Source organism: Clytia hemisphaerica, unplaced genomic scaffold (assembly GCF_902728285.1).
Source record: "Clytia hemisphaerica strain Z4C2 unplaced genomic scaffold, Clytia hemisphaerica genome assembly, whole genome shotgun sequence".
Lineage (NCBI taxonomy): Eukaryota > Metazoa > Cnidaria > Hydrozoa > Leptothecata > Clytiidae > Clytia > Clytia hemisphaerica.
Window position 1 is genome coordinate 25,810 of NW_027104290.1, and position 13,980 is coordinate 39,789.

The 13,980-nt window shown below is 32.7% G+C and overlaps 1 protein-coding gene across 1 annotated transcript; it reads left to right on the top strand.

Annotated features, from left to right (window-relative positions):
• The first annotated feature begins 2,351 nt into the window (after positions 1-2,351).
• On the top strand, positions 2,352-8,554 carry LOC136817056 (uncharacterized). Its single transcript, XM_067073399.1, has 2 exons — positions 2,352-3,977; positions 7,122-8,554. Exons 1-2 carry the CDS (start codon positions 2,575-2,577, stop codon positions 7,831-7,833), a joined length of 2,115 nt encoding a protein of 704 aa, XP_066929500.1. The 5' UTR covers positions 2,352-2,574; the 3' UTR covers positions 7,834-8,554.
• The last annotated feature ends 5,426 nt before the right edge of the window (positions 8,555-13,980 follow it).

Here is a 13,980-nt window from a genome sequence, read left to right on the forward strand (position 1 = left end):
GTAACATTTCAAAACATTGAATTACAGAACACAACAGTTTATGAACTTGCATTCTTCATATGGAGAAGCATCTTCAAAGCAAATGAAATCCGAGTTGTTGACTGTATTATGAAGAACCGTCTCATCAATGTTGGAAATTCGAATAATGTAACAATTAGAAACATTGAATTACAGAACACTACAGTTTATGAGCTTGCATTCTTCATATGGAGAAGCATCTTCAAAGCAAATGAAATCCGAGTTGTTGACTGTATTATGAAGAACCGTCTCATTGATGTTGATGGTTCGAGTAATGTAACAATTCGAAGCATTGAATCACAGAACACAACAGTTTATGGAGACGCATTTTTAGTATGGAGCAGCATCTTCGACGCAAATGAAATCCGAGTTGTTGACTGTATTATGAAGAACCGTCTCATCCATGTTGTAGATTCGAATAATGTAACAATTCAAAGCATTGAATCACAGAACACAACAGTTTATGGAGACGCATTCTTAGTATGGAGAAGCATCTTCAAAGCAAATGAAATCCGAGTTGTTGACTGTATTATGAAGGACCGTCTCATCCATGTTGTAGATTCGAATAATGTAACAATTCAAAGCATTGAATCACAGAACACAACAGTTTATGGAGACGCATTCCGATTATGGAAAAGCATCTTCAAAGCAAATGAAATCCGAGTTGTTGACTGTATTATGAAGGACAGTCTCATCCATGTTGTAGATTCGAATAATGTAACAATTCAAAGCATTGAATCACAGAACACAACAGTTTATCGAGACGCATTCTACGTAAGGAGAAGCATCTTCAAAGCAAATGAAATCCGAGTTGTTGACTGTATTATGAAGAACCGTCTCATCCATGTTGTAGATTCGAATAATGTAACAATTCAAAGCATTGAATCACAGAACACAACAGTTAATGGAGACGCATTCTTAGTATGGAGAAGCATCTTCAAAGCAAATGAAATCCGTGTTGTTGACTGTATTATGAAGGACCCTCTCATCTATGTTGTAGATTCGAATAATGTGACAATTCAAAGCATTGGATCACAGAACGCAACAGTTTATGGAGACGCATTCTTAGTATGGAGAAGCATCTTCAAAGCAAATGAAATCCGAGTTGTTGACTGTATTATGAAGAAGCGTCTCATCAATGTTGAAAATTCATCTCATGTAGCAATTCAAAACATTGAATTACAGAACACAACAGTTTATGAAGTTGAATTCTTCATAGAGAAAAGCATCTTCAAAGCAAATGAAATCCGAGTTGTTGACTGTATTATAAAGGACAGTCTCATCCATGTTGTAGATTCGAATAATGTAATAATTCAAAGCATTGAATCACAGAACACAACAGTTTATGGAGACGCATTCTACGTAAGGAGAAGCATCTTCAAAGCAAATGAAATCCGAGTTGTTGACTGTATTATGAAGAACCGTCTCATCCATGTTGTAGATTCAAATAATGTAACAATTCAAAGCATTGAATCACAGAACACAACAGTTTATGGAGACGCATTCTTAGTATGGAGAAGCATCTTCAAAGCAAATGAAATCCGTGTTGTTGACTGTATTATGAAGGACCCTCTCATCTATGTTGTAGATTCGAATAATGTGACAATTCAAAGCATTGGATCACAGAACACAACAGTTTATGGAGACGCATTCTTAGTATGGAGAAGCATCTTCAAAGCAAATGAAATCCGAGTTGTTGACTGTATTATGAAGAAGCGTCTCATCAATGTTGAAAATTCATCTCATGTAGCAATTCAAAACATTGAATTACAGAACACAACAGTTTATGAAGTTGAATTCTTCATAGAGAAAAGCATCTTCAAAGCAAATGAAATCCGAGTTGTTGACTGTATTATAAAGGACAGTCTCATCCATGTTGTAGATTCGAATAATGTAACAATTCAAAGCATTGAATCACAGAACACAACAGTTTATGGAGACGCATTCTACGTAAGGAGAAGCATCTTCAAAGCAAATGAAATCCGAGTTGTTGACTGTATTATGAAGAACCGTCTCATCCATGTTGTAGATTCAAATAATGTAACAATTCAAAGCATTGAATCACAGAACACAACAGTTTATGGAGACGCATTCTTAGTATGGAGAAGCATCTTCAAAGCAAATGAAATCCGAGTTGTTGACTGTATTATGAAGAAGCGTCTCATCAATGTTGTAGATTCGAATAATGTAACAATTCAAAACATTGAATTACAGAACACTACAGTTTATGCACTTGCATTCTACATATCGAGAAGCATCTTCAACGTAAATGAAATCCGAGTTGTTGACTGTGTTATGAAGGACCGTCTCATCAGTATTGAATATTTGAATAATGTAACAATTCAAAGCATTGAATTACAGAACACTACAGTTTATGAAGCGGCATTCTACTTATCGAAAAGCATCTTTAACGCAAATGAAATCCGAATTGTTGACTCTACATTCGATGCATTGGCGTATTTAAGACTTAAAAGTAATATCACCATAAAATATATATCCGTGAACAAGACCAATGTAAGAAAAACATTTCTCAGTTCATGGGAATCCAGTAAATCCATGATTACAAATGTAACGATTTACGAAAGCAGGATTATAGGTAGAATGTTTTACCTTGCAGAAAAAAGTCATGTTATATTTAAAAATGCAACAATATTTCACACTGAAATAGGTCAAGAAATTTTTTACATGTATGAAAGCACGGTAACACTAGAGCAATTCATCATTATACATTGCAATATTTTTGGCGCTTTTAAAACAATTGAGAGTGTCAAAAAAATTGAACCATTTATTAAGTCGGAGTTTCTCAAAAGTAACCTCACTGTTTTCGATTTCAGGCTTTATGATAGCCGTCTGCAGGAAAATTTATTCAATCTAAAAAATGCAAATATTTCTTTGGAAGGGATTGAAATTAAAAACAGTTATATAGATAAAAGCATATTGGATGTTGAAAAATCTACTTTTAAACTTCGAGGATTTAGTTTAATAAACAATACCACTCCAAACTATGTCATTCAAATGAATAGAGTCGAAACTGCTACTTGCAAAAATTTTACCACACATGGAAATACCTTTTTAACTTTGATGAGAATTCAATTATCATATTTTGAAATTTCGAATTTCAAATCAGTTCATGATAATACTGAAGGAAAAATAGCTATCTTCGACGTTGAATTTTCAGAATTATATTTGACGAACAGTATATATACATTGAATTCCTTTGATAAAGGTAGCCAAATAATGAATTCAAAGCGAAGCACCATTAATTTTACAAAAGTTGACATTGTGCTACCGAAATCATTATCCGTGGAACTCATAGTTTGGAAAATGTTTGGAAAACATCGTGGGCAAATCAAAAACTTTTCAACCGTATGCGGAAATCATTTCACTCCTCAAATAAAAAGACTTAAATCATCGACAGAAATTGTTTGCAACAGATGTCCATCAGCTCAGTACTCAATGTCAAATGGAAGTTTTCTTATAACTTTTTTGGAAAGTATGAGCAAATTGACAAGTAAAACAAATATCATTAAACTCAGCAAAATTGCACAAATTGAAAAAGCAACATGCAAAATCTGCCCAACAGGTTCTCGCTGTCCAGATAACGATTTAATAGCACGTGACAACTTCCATGGCTTCTATGAGAATAAAACAGCGAATTACCAATTTCTTTTATGTCCCGAAAGATACTGTTGTTCATCAACTACAAGAAATTGCATATCTCCAACAACTTGCAATCTACATCGAGAAGGAAGATTTTGTGGCAAATGTGAAGAAGGTTATTTCAACAGTTTCTTCAGTAATAAATGTATCAACATTTCTGAATGTAAAAATAGAAGTCAACATTATTTCTGGACGCTATTTTTCATTTCTTTTATCACTCTGGCTGTGCTGTTAACATTTCTTAAAGATTTCATCACTGCTATCAAATGTGCTGGGCCGATCATAATGGCACGTTTAAGGTAATATTTGCGTTTAGTAGAGTTCAAAGGACACGTTAATCACAAGTTTGTAATATTCACGCAATTTTGTAATACACGTTTTTTTTATAAGGAACACGTTTATAAAGAACTCGAGGCTGAATATGGTCCAAAAAATAAGGAATTGTTAAGGAAGTGCTCAGACTGAGAATAAGAAAACAAGTCTCAAGGAATCCAATTTTTGCGAATCCCAACTTAGCAGCTATGTAAATAAGGAGCGCGATAAAGAATTTTGAGGCTGAAATTCTCTGTAAAAATAAGGAACTCCAGGCTCAGAGCAAAGTTAAGGTTCCTTATAAAAAGGTTCCTTATATATTTACATATACATAGCTGAAAATAATAATTACTTTATTAATCAGCTCACTTACGTAACGATAGAAAGAGACCTCCTTTTTCGTTGTAATCCGAGCTTTAAGTATTAAAATAAGATATTATCACTTTGATTTTTGGTTTAAATAATCTTTTGAATTGGATAATTCGGGTAAATTTCGGATTAACTCACAATATTGTAAGTTCCTTGATAGGACCATATCTAGTTACTAAAAAAGACCAATGAAAAACGTTGTTAATAAATAAACATCAAAATCTACAATACTGTATTTGATTGGAAAAGCTCTGAACAGCTGGCCTTAATTCAGTTTGTTTGTAGTGTTATGAACTTGTAATAAAAGATAGATCACACTATATTATGGTTGGTTTTTGATGTAAATATTCATCAACAAAACTCATTCATCAAAAAGAATTTTCATTCATTAAAAATTATTTTTCATTCATCAAAAATTATTTTTCATTCACCAAAAAAAAATTTTATTCATCAAAAATTATTTTTCATTCATCAAGCAAAATTTTCAATAATCAGAGTTTTTTATTCATTAAATATTTTTCATTGATCAGAGAATTCGCCTATGTTTTATGCAGCCTAATTAAGAACACATTTAAGAGCATTTTAGGCTGAAAATTTCAAAAAAAAGAAGCACATCCAGGCTCCGAAAAATTTTAATAAGAAAAAAACGTGTAGCTTTTCTCGAGCTCCATGTCTTTTAACAAAGTGAATCTTTCTCTAACGGAAAGAAAAACTTCAACTTGAATTAGTCATTTATTAAACTTGGTCCTTTTTTCGTATCTGTTCGAGTTGTATTTATATATTTCATACACACTGCATAAATTAAAAATTTGGTTCATTTAAGTTAATTCTTCCTCTTTTGAATGCATTAGAGTTTACTCTTCAAATGTTCGAAATAAATGAGGTTAAACCTTTTTGTGGCACACCCGGTATTGGACAAAAAAGTGCTTTAATTATTTAAACAAATTGCAAAAGTACACAAAGAAGCAAGGACTCAATTACTAAAGTACGCATAAGAGAATTACTTATTCTATTCATAGAGGTAATAAAAATTAGATGGAGTAACAACCTTTCTGTAATAGCCAGAGAAGTCATAAAACTCTTTAGAAATTTCTTTCAAATCGGCCTCCTTTGATTACCAATCCTTGATAGCAAAAATCAGTCAAGATATACAGGGTGTCCCTAATTAAAGTATCGAGTTTGAACATGCGATTGAGTAGAAAAGTTTGTGTGTGTTATCGCTAAAATATAAGAACGTTCTCCATCACACAGGCTTATTACAAAAGGTAGTTACAACGTATAAATTAATCGTAACGACAAAGAAAAAAGAGGGAGAGCTTAAAATACAATTTTGTGAACACACACATAAAACTTTTTACTCATAGTTGTGTTTCGACTCGATACTTTAATTAGGGACACCCTGTAGAATATAAGAACTAAAGTAAAGTTATTCTGTCCAACGAAACCTCGTATTTTTAGGTAAAATGCGGATTTTTTTTCGAGTAATAATTTCTTTATAGGTTTAAAAGAAGTTTTTATTTTATCGGGAAACTTTCGAGAGGTGAACTTCTTCAAACTTTGCGAATTCTTTGTTATTTGTGAAAGGTTCTTTGCTATAAATATCTTTAGATCTGAAATAGCAGCTGCCTCAAAATTTTGATAGAATATAGTTGAAAAATTGGCATTACTAAATATGTAAAAATTGACAAAAATTGCCGAGGATTCCCTGAGCAGCGAACATTTCAAATTTGATGTTCTGTGCTTATTCTTGCAAGATTTTCTTATGTTTTATAAACAAAACTCTCATCACACAATGAACAAATTAAAAATGTAGCGTGATTTTATTCAAATTCTCTTCGACTCAAGTATTCCCATGAGCAAAAGCAAAATTAATGGCTTTTTCCCAAAGCAACAAAGCAACAGTTTGCTATCAACGATACAATGCAATAGAATAGTAGGAGTGGTGTCTCCATCTATATTTTTATTACCTCCATGTTCTATTTTAATACATATATTCCATAGCAATAAGTTGATTGGACGATGTTATAGTCCGTTACAGTGATATTAAAGGCAGGAGAATATTATACATTATGGCGGTATACGGAAAAAAAAATCGATTGAAGGAGAGTTTTGAGGAAAGATTGACAAACTTTACCAGCTGTAATTTCTTTTCGGCAAAAAGCCCTTTTTAGAATTTTCTTCGGCTTTTTTAATTATACGTTTTTTTCTTTATTAGAACCCAGTTTATAAGAACATTTAGGCTGAAATTCGTCGAAAAATTAAGAACATCGTAAGAACATGCCCAGCCTCAGTTTGGAAAAAATGACAAGAAACTACAATCTTTTCCTCTTTTCAAGCAGTTTTAACCAAACTTAGGGATGGATTTTCTAAAATCGAGAGTCAAATATTGTCCAAATCTTACCAACTTTAAGTGCTCTTTATTTTGCATGATGTTGTCGATTTAAATTAGTCCGAAAAATTAAGAACGCATTTAAGAACATTTTAGGCTGAAAATTGCTAAAGAAATAAGCACATCCAGGCTCAGCCAAATTTTAGGTGTTCTAATAAAAAAAAACGTGTAATGATATTTGTAATAGATTATAATTAGTCTATAAATTGCTTTGACCATCATGACCTTTATAAAACAAAAGTGCGCGCTAAAAAAATACAAAACTGCGTAGAAATTACAAAAGTCGCACATAGCAGTACCCCTAAACCAAAAGACAATCTCATTCGTGGGACAAAAGCTCTCTAAATATATATTTTTGTGAATTTCATTTTAGGAAAACTTGCACAAAGAATAGAGAAGAAGATGCCAAAGAGATCGATGAAGCAGGAGACAACCGAAGAAAACGTAAAGAGATTTCCACTTCATCAATCTTCAATATTTTGGTCTCTTTTTTTCAGTTGAAAGCTTTGATAACAGTTCAGAGCAATGAGAAAACGTTAATCGATAGACTTATGAACATGGATATTATGGTTAAAAGCAGTGAAGCTTTAGATGCACTTTGTCCTTTCAGGGGGTTTAATGTTGTATGGCGAGAGGTTTTAAACGGATATACCATCCCATTTTTATTGTTAATCACTATTGCAACTTTACACTTGATTGTAAGACTTGTGAAACACTTTCGACCATCAAGTTTAAGACTAACATGGTTGATAACGAGATTTTGTGTTGGGTATTATATCATCATCGCTTTTTGCTACAAGAATATCTGCAGAACAGTCTTTCAGCTTTTGAACTGCAAAACAATGAATGAAGTAACATTCTTATACATTGACGGTACTGTTGAATGTTATTCTTTGTGGCAGGTGGCAAACATGTTATTCTTGGTATTTTGGGTTGTTCCTTTCCCATTTGCAGTCGTTTTGGGCTACTACCTATTTAAAAACAAAAAGATTTCTGTGACCACGTATCTCATATTTCTAATATTCCCAATGTTTTGTATTCTGAGAACTTGTTTCTCAAGTTGGGAAAAGAACTTTCGAGACTGACAGGAGCGATTTCATTGGCAACAGATTCGCAGAAATATTTGAAGAGCCCTACAGAGACAAATTCTTTTGGTGGGAATCTTGGCGACTTATCGAACGTTTTATTGTTTCTGGCATAGCAGTATTTATGACGAACCCGATCTATCGCATCTTATACCTGACCCCCGTCTTTGTTTCCTTAACGTATTTCCACTTCCGAATGAATCCATATAAACGTTCGATGTATATTCTAAAACGATTAGATACGGTTTCCTGGTTTTGTTTATTCATTCATTTGTTCATCAACGGAATGCGAGCTGTTGTTTACATTTATAATGTACCTGATATCGACTTTATAAGCCATACATTAGAAGCTGCTAATATATTGGAGAACTTATTTTCTCCACTCTGGTATCTCATTATTTCATTCATTCTTAAAAAGTTGTTTGAAAATTTTTTACATTTTTGGACCTACCCGGAGGTCCTATAAATTAACTGATGTTCGTCCGTTCGTCCGTTCGTTACCAACTTTTCTCGAGAATGGCTCATTAGTTTTTCCTGATTTTTGGCACAATGATGCAAAATGGTTATGTGACGGAGCCCAATTTTCGAAAAACATTTTTTTCCGGCCGAAAATGCCGGAAATATGCTGGAAAAACTGTTTTTTTAGCATTTTCTCGAATTTTCATCCTTAGTTTTTTCTGATTTTTTGCAGAAAGATGCGTATTCGCAATGCTCAAAACATGGCCTAAAGTCTGTCCAGATATAATTGGCAGTGGAAACAAGAATGCCTGTAACTTTTGATAGTCAAATATAATTATGGAAGTTTTTTTGCTTGTTTTAGAGAATCAAAAGCGCTATATTTGAAGGTATTTTTGGTTGAAAAATTCGCGATTTTTAGTGGTTAAATTTGCGATTGCAAAAATTGAGCTTTTTTACTACTTATGCTATAATGTTCATTTTTACACCAGTGGTAGTCCAACCTTAGGTTAAGAAGTTTGTTAAATTTCAAGGCAAACAGAAAAGTCCTTCGGAAGATATGGGACCCGAAATACCCCTTGGTAGCGCTTTTCTGTGAAATATCAAATCTGCAACTTATTACTAAAAACGGGGGTAGTGATATGATTGATAAAACAGTTTTTCGATTAACACATTTTACGATCTTTTTAATGACCTCATAGCCAAACTGTGTTTAGTGTTTTGGGAATTAGCAAAGTTCTTTAATGACTTAAAAATAACAAAGGCAATATAAGTTCATGCTTATCTTTTCAATAAAAACAATTATTATACTGTGATTTCACTTCGTTTCGAAATAATCAATGATACCAATAATACCAATGCAACACTTAACATTTTCCAACTTTTAATTGCACTGTTCAAAAAAGATAACATAACCCCCGTTTTTAGTAATAAGTTGGAGATTTGATATTTTACAGAAAAGTGCTACCAAGGGGTATTCCGGGTCCCATATCTTCCGAAGGACTTTTCTGTTTGCCTTGATATTTAACAAACTTCTTAACATAAGGTTGAACTACCACTGGTGTAAAAATGAACGTTATAGCATAAGTAGAAAAAAAGCTCAATTTTTGCAATCGCAAATTTAACCACTAAAAATCGCGAATTTTTCAACCAAAAATACATTCAAATATAGCGCTTTTGATTCTCTAAAACAAGCAAAAAAAACTTCTATGATTATATTTGACTATCAAAAGTTACAGGCATTCTTGTTTCCACTGCCAATTATATCTGGACAGACTTTAGTTTGATTTTTGAGAAACATTTTTTTCCTGTTGATAATGCCGGAAATCGCCGTTTTTGTAGATTTTCATTGGATTTTTTCCTTATACTTCTTTTAACACAAAAACATATTGATAACAATGCTCACCATCAAGCATAATTCAATTGTCAATAAAACTGATTTTTGCGACCAGAATTTTCTATTTATTTTTTCCCTACAACCCTTCCCTGTCCCCAAATCAACAATCAATGTTGAATTTATTGCATTATGCATTTTTGCTAAACGCTATATTTTCTGACTGATTTTTTTCATTTTTCTCCTCGCATTGCTATCTAACTTTCATCATCAGGTAGGTCCATTCAGCATGTAGCTTGTTAAATATTATATAATCTCATCAGTGCTAGCCTGTAAGTATTTTTAAGGCAAATACTGATATAAGTCTACTCTTAGGTGCCTAATAAACGCCCCCCGCTTGTTTATATTTCGATTTCTTTTCCAACCCGGAACTTATTAGGACCCCCTGTTTATTAATTTCGAAAATATTCTCAGCTGTCAAAAAAGTTTTTGTTCTCGCGAATAGGTCTCAAACAAACAATCCTTTACACGCTTTCTTTTAAATAAACCAGTGACTTTTGTTGATTTCTTTGAAATTTTAAGCCTCAAATATTCTTAAAATATTTTTATTTTTATAATAAAATTTTTCAATAATTTTGAGCCTGTATATGCTCTTAACTCTCATTTTGAGCTTCATCGATTAAACGATTTGCTGGAAGAATTAAACTCCGGTTAGCGGTGTTTACTTCTCTATACTCTTGATTCAGTCTAGGTCTCATTTAGTTGGTTCTCGTATATTTGTTAGATCTAAGCGTCAGTTTGTTTCTTATAAAACTGTTCTCATAAAAGAGTTTGTATTATATCAGGTTTTATATTAATTCATATTTTTTTTTTTTAATTTATTAATACTTGTTTTAACATCGTAACATCTGAAGCTTCTCTTTTAAGTGTTCTCGAAGATTCCTTTCAATTTGCCATGTTTTGATATTAAAATCTAATAGCTTCGTTTTTTTTGCGTCATCACGCCTAGTGTTAAAGTATGTATCTTACTTACTCGTTTTTTAAAGAAACTGTTTGATACTATATAGTCTTATTATATATTTTAAAATTATTTTTACTTTTAAATATTTTCAAATTAAGTCATTGTTCTACGCGACCGACTGAGCCTGTCAGAATCGAAAAAATAACAATACTGAATTTGTAAATCTGGAGGATGGACTTTATAAGACTTCTGCAGATATTTTCAACTGAACAAGTTATAAAAGGGTAAATTCATCCTGTAGGTTAAGCAGCGGATTGCATTCCCTAATTTTTATTATCTTTTTCTTGGTTTAATACATTTAAAGGAAAACTGGCCAAAAAGTTTCCAAAGTGATTGTTAAAAATTCATTTACGTTGTGGCATTATTTCATTTACTTTTATAGGAAAACTTTTCAAAATGAAAAAATTTTTTTAGAAATTTATTAAAGACAGTATCGACAACTCTTTCTTTATACAACCAAAGATATTCAGGCTATATGTTTTCTTAGCCAATAGCCGTATTTTCCACAAACTTAAAATCCAGATATATTGACAACTACACACCTAGGTTTGGCAAACAAACCTCTTTTTAAAAGAACTGCGCAAGTCAAAACCCAACAATTGAAACTAGTTTTTAACTGGAACAAGAAGTTGAATCTAATACCTTGGTAGAAACATTAAGTTTTGATTTTCAAACTAACTGTTTTTTTATAAGATTGTACCTGTTTAAATTTCTATTCGACATAAAAATTTGGAAATATATGCATATTTTATGTTCAGTTGAACTTTTTGAGCCCATTTTGACCAACAGTAAAAAAAATGTGAAATTTTTGTTTCAGAAAAATCTAATGACTTCACATTGCTTCTCTTCATTTTGCAAGTTTGAAAAAAGCAACAAACTAAATTTTTGATCATATACCAAAGTTTTCTCAAATCTTTCAGCGATGAACAATCATATTTAAAATTCGAAATATGTAGAGGTTTCATGGAGGCGGGTATTTCTGCTTGGTTATCTGAAGTGTAGGGTTGTTCCTAAACAAAATCGGGGCATATTCTTACACATACTTCCTTTTGTGCATTAACTTCAAACAAAAGAAAAGTGTCAATATTGCAATTATACCTTTTCCCTGCTCAAAAAAGATTCTTGAAAATAAAATGTGTGTGGATTTGTGTGTTAAAAATTTTTCATTTCAGTTGATTTTTGTTTTGAAAGTTTGTTGTTGCTTGATAAATTGTTTTCTCGCTACGCAAGTTTCTGCGTAGCTAATGGGGATTCTATAAGGCCGGAACACCGGATTCTTCTAGTCGTTTATACAAACTAAATCCCGTAACAATAATCGTATTATACAATATGACGCCTATGCTACTGTATTACACACATTGTAAACGACCCCAGTCTACAAATTAATAAAAACAAGTTTCTTCCCATTCTTGCAATGCGTTATCAAACTTTTAAATTGATAAATTACGGTGTTAATGTATTGACGAATTTTTTTTATCAAGATATCAAGAGTCTCGCCCCAATCTTCCAAAACTTAATTAAATTCTATTTTTCATCATCAATGGATTAAAGGTATTGAAATTATAAGTCTCACCCCAGTCTCCCAATACACTCTTCTCGAGATGCATAAATTTATTGTTGTCCTCGTTTTCAAACAGATTTCATTGCTATGAAATTATACATTTAAACCATTAAACCAATTTAAATTCCCAAAAGGCAAACATTAACTCTAAAACAAAAGTACTTGAAATTCAAAATGTCTCATGAGGTGTAAACAACAATTTGTCATTGTGAATATGTAATTTTATAGCAATGAAATCTGGCTGAAAACGAGGACAACAATAAATTTATGCATCTCGAGAAGAGTGTATTATCAATGAGGAAAAATGCATTTTTTCTTATCATCCTGTTTCAACAACAAACAACTTTACAATATGTTTAAATTAAAGTCGGCTCTATTGTAACGGAGCTTAAGTATGCGCGTGCTTACTTTGAATAAACGCCCCGGGCGATTTCAGGAAGCCGTTTATTAAATTATCTTGAGCCAAGGTAACTTTAGTAGAGTGAATGCAAACCTTGTTTTACGTTTTCATTTTTTTTTCAGTCCAAATATGTAATTTTAGAGCAGTTAAAATTGGTAAAAATTAGTTTGAATACTAAAAAATACTATGATTACACATTATCTAGGTTTTCCCCCGTATAATTCTAACTTAATGCTACTTGTTTCAAATAAACACCCCTCTTAAAGAGGAGGCGCTCGTTCTAAGGGGACGTTTATTTGAGGGGGCGTTTATTAAACATTTTTTTTACTTTAGGGAGAGATGTTTATTCGAGGGGGTGTTTATTCAAAGTAATATCGTATGGCTCTGAATCTTTTCTTTTCCTGACGGTGAAAGGGTCAAGTTACACTCCTTACCTTTTTATTCATAAACGATATCTTTCTTTTTGGCAACCCCAAGCTTGAAAAAAAAGGTTCAAACACCTCCGCCCCCCCCCCCCCCTCGAAAGTACAAAATTACAAAAAATATAAAATTTTGAACGGAAAGGTAAAGGCTTGGGGACTAGAGTTTTTTTTTGTGTTGGTGCAATGTAACATGCTCCATCCCACCAACACAAGAAAAAAAGTGTGTGGCTCATGATTCTTTTTTGTTTCATGGGACAAAAAGTGAGGGAAATACCTAAAAGACACGCTGATTTTAAAAGTCAGATTTCACTTTTATTGGTAGAAAGAAAAATAGGGTGGAGACATAAAAAAGCGTTCCAGGTTGGTGGGATGGAGCATGTTGCATTGCACCAATGCGAAGAAAACTTCTCGTGTTTCCAAGCATGTCAATCCTCCTTTACTTCTGTCTGACCCCTGTTCTTGTAGCAATTCTGACCTACATTAAAACATCGTTAACCTGGCTCCAAAATGTTTACCATGGTGTTTCTCTTTTTTTTCCCTGAATGTCTTTTATTCGGAATTGAATAATCGAGACATGAAAAATGACTATATTGTAATATGTTTTCAATGAATAATCTAAAATGTACTGGAGATGACATGTAGGCGTTAATAATGTGCGCGCGCTCTTTCGCGAGCGTGATGCGTGATGGAAGGCGGTCGTTTCAGTGTGGTTTAGATCCACACTGTGACCTAGTCTTTAGAATTAGTGGTACTGTATGGAGATGGATTCGGCCAAACAGTCAAGGACACCTTCAAATTAGCCTATCATAGGCTGATTAGCCTATCATAGGCTATTTAGACTATTTTGTATAGGCTATTTAGCCGAAAATCGATAAAAACCTCGATTTCTGACGAAATATAAATAGTCGCGTCTTCTCTAAGGAATACATGGTTTCTCATTGTCAGAAAAATGTT

Coding starts and splice junctions, on each gene's coding strand:
- LOC136817056 (XM_067073399.1), top strand. CDS start 2,575: ATGATTACAAATGTAACGATTTACGAAAGCAGGATTATAGGTAGAATG. Junction 3,978..7,121: donor ATCATAATGGCACGTTTAAG/GTAATATTTGCG, acceptor ATTTCATTTTAG/GAAAACTTGCACAAAGAATA.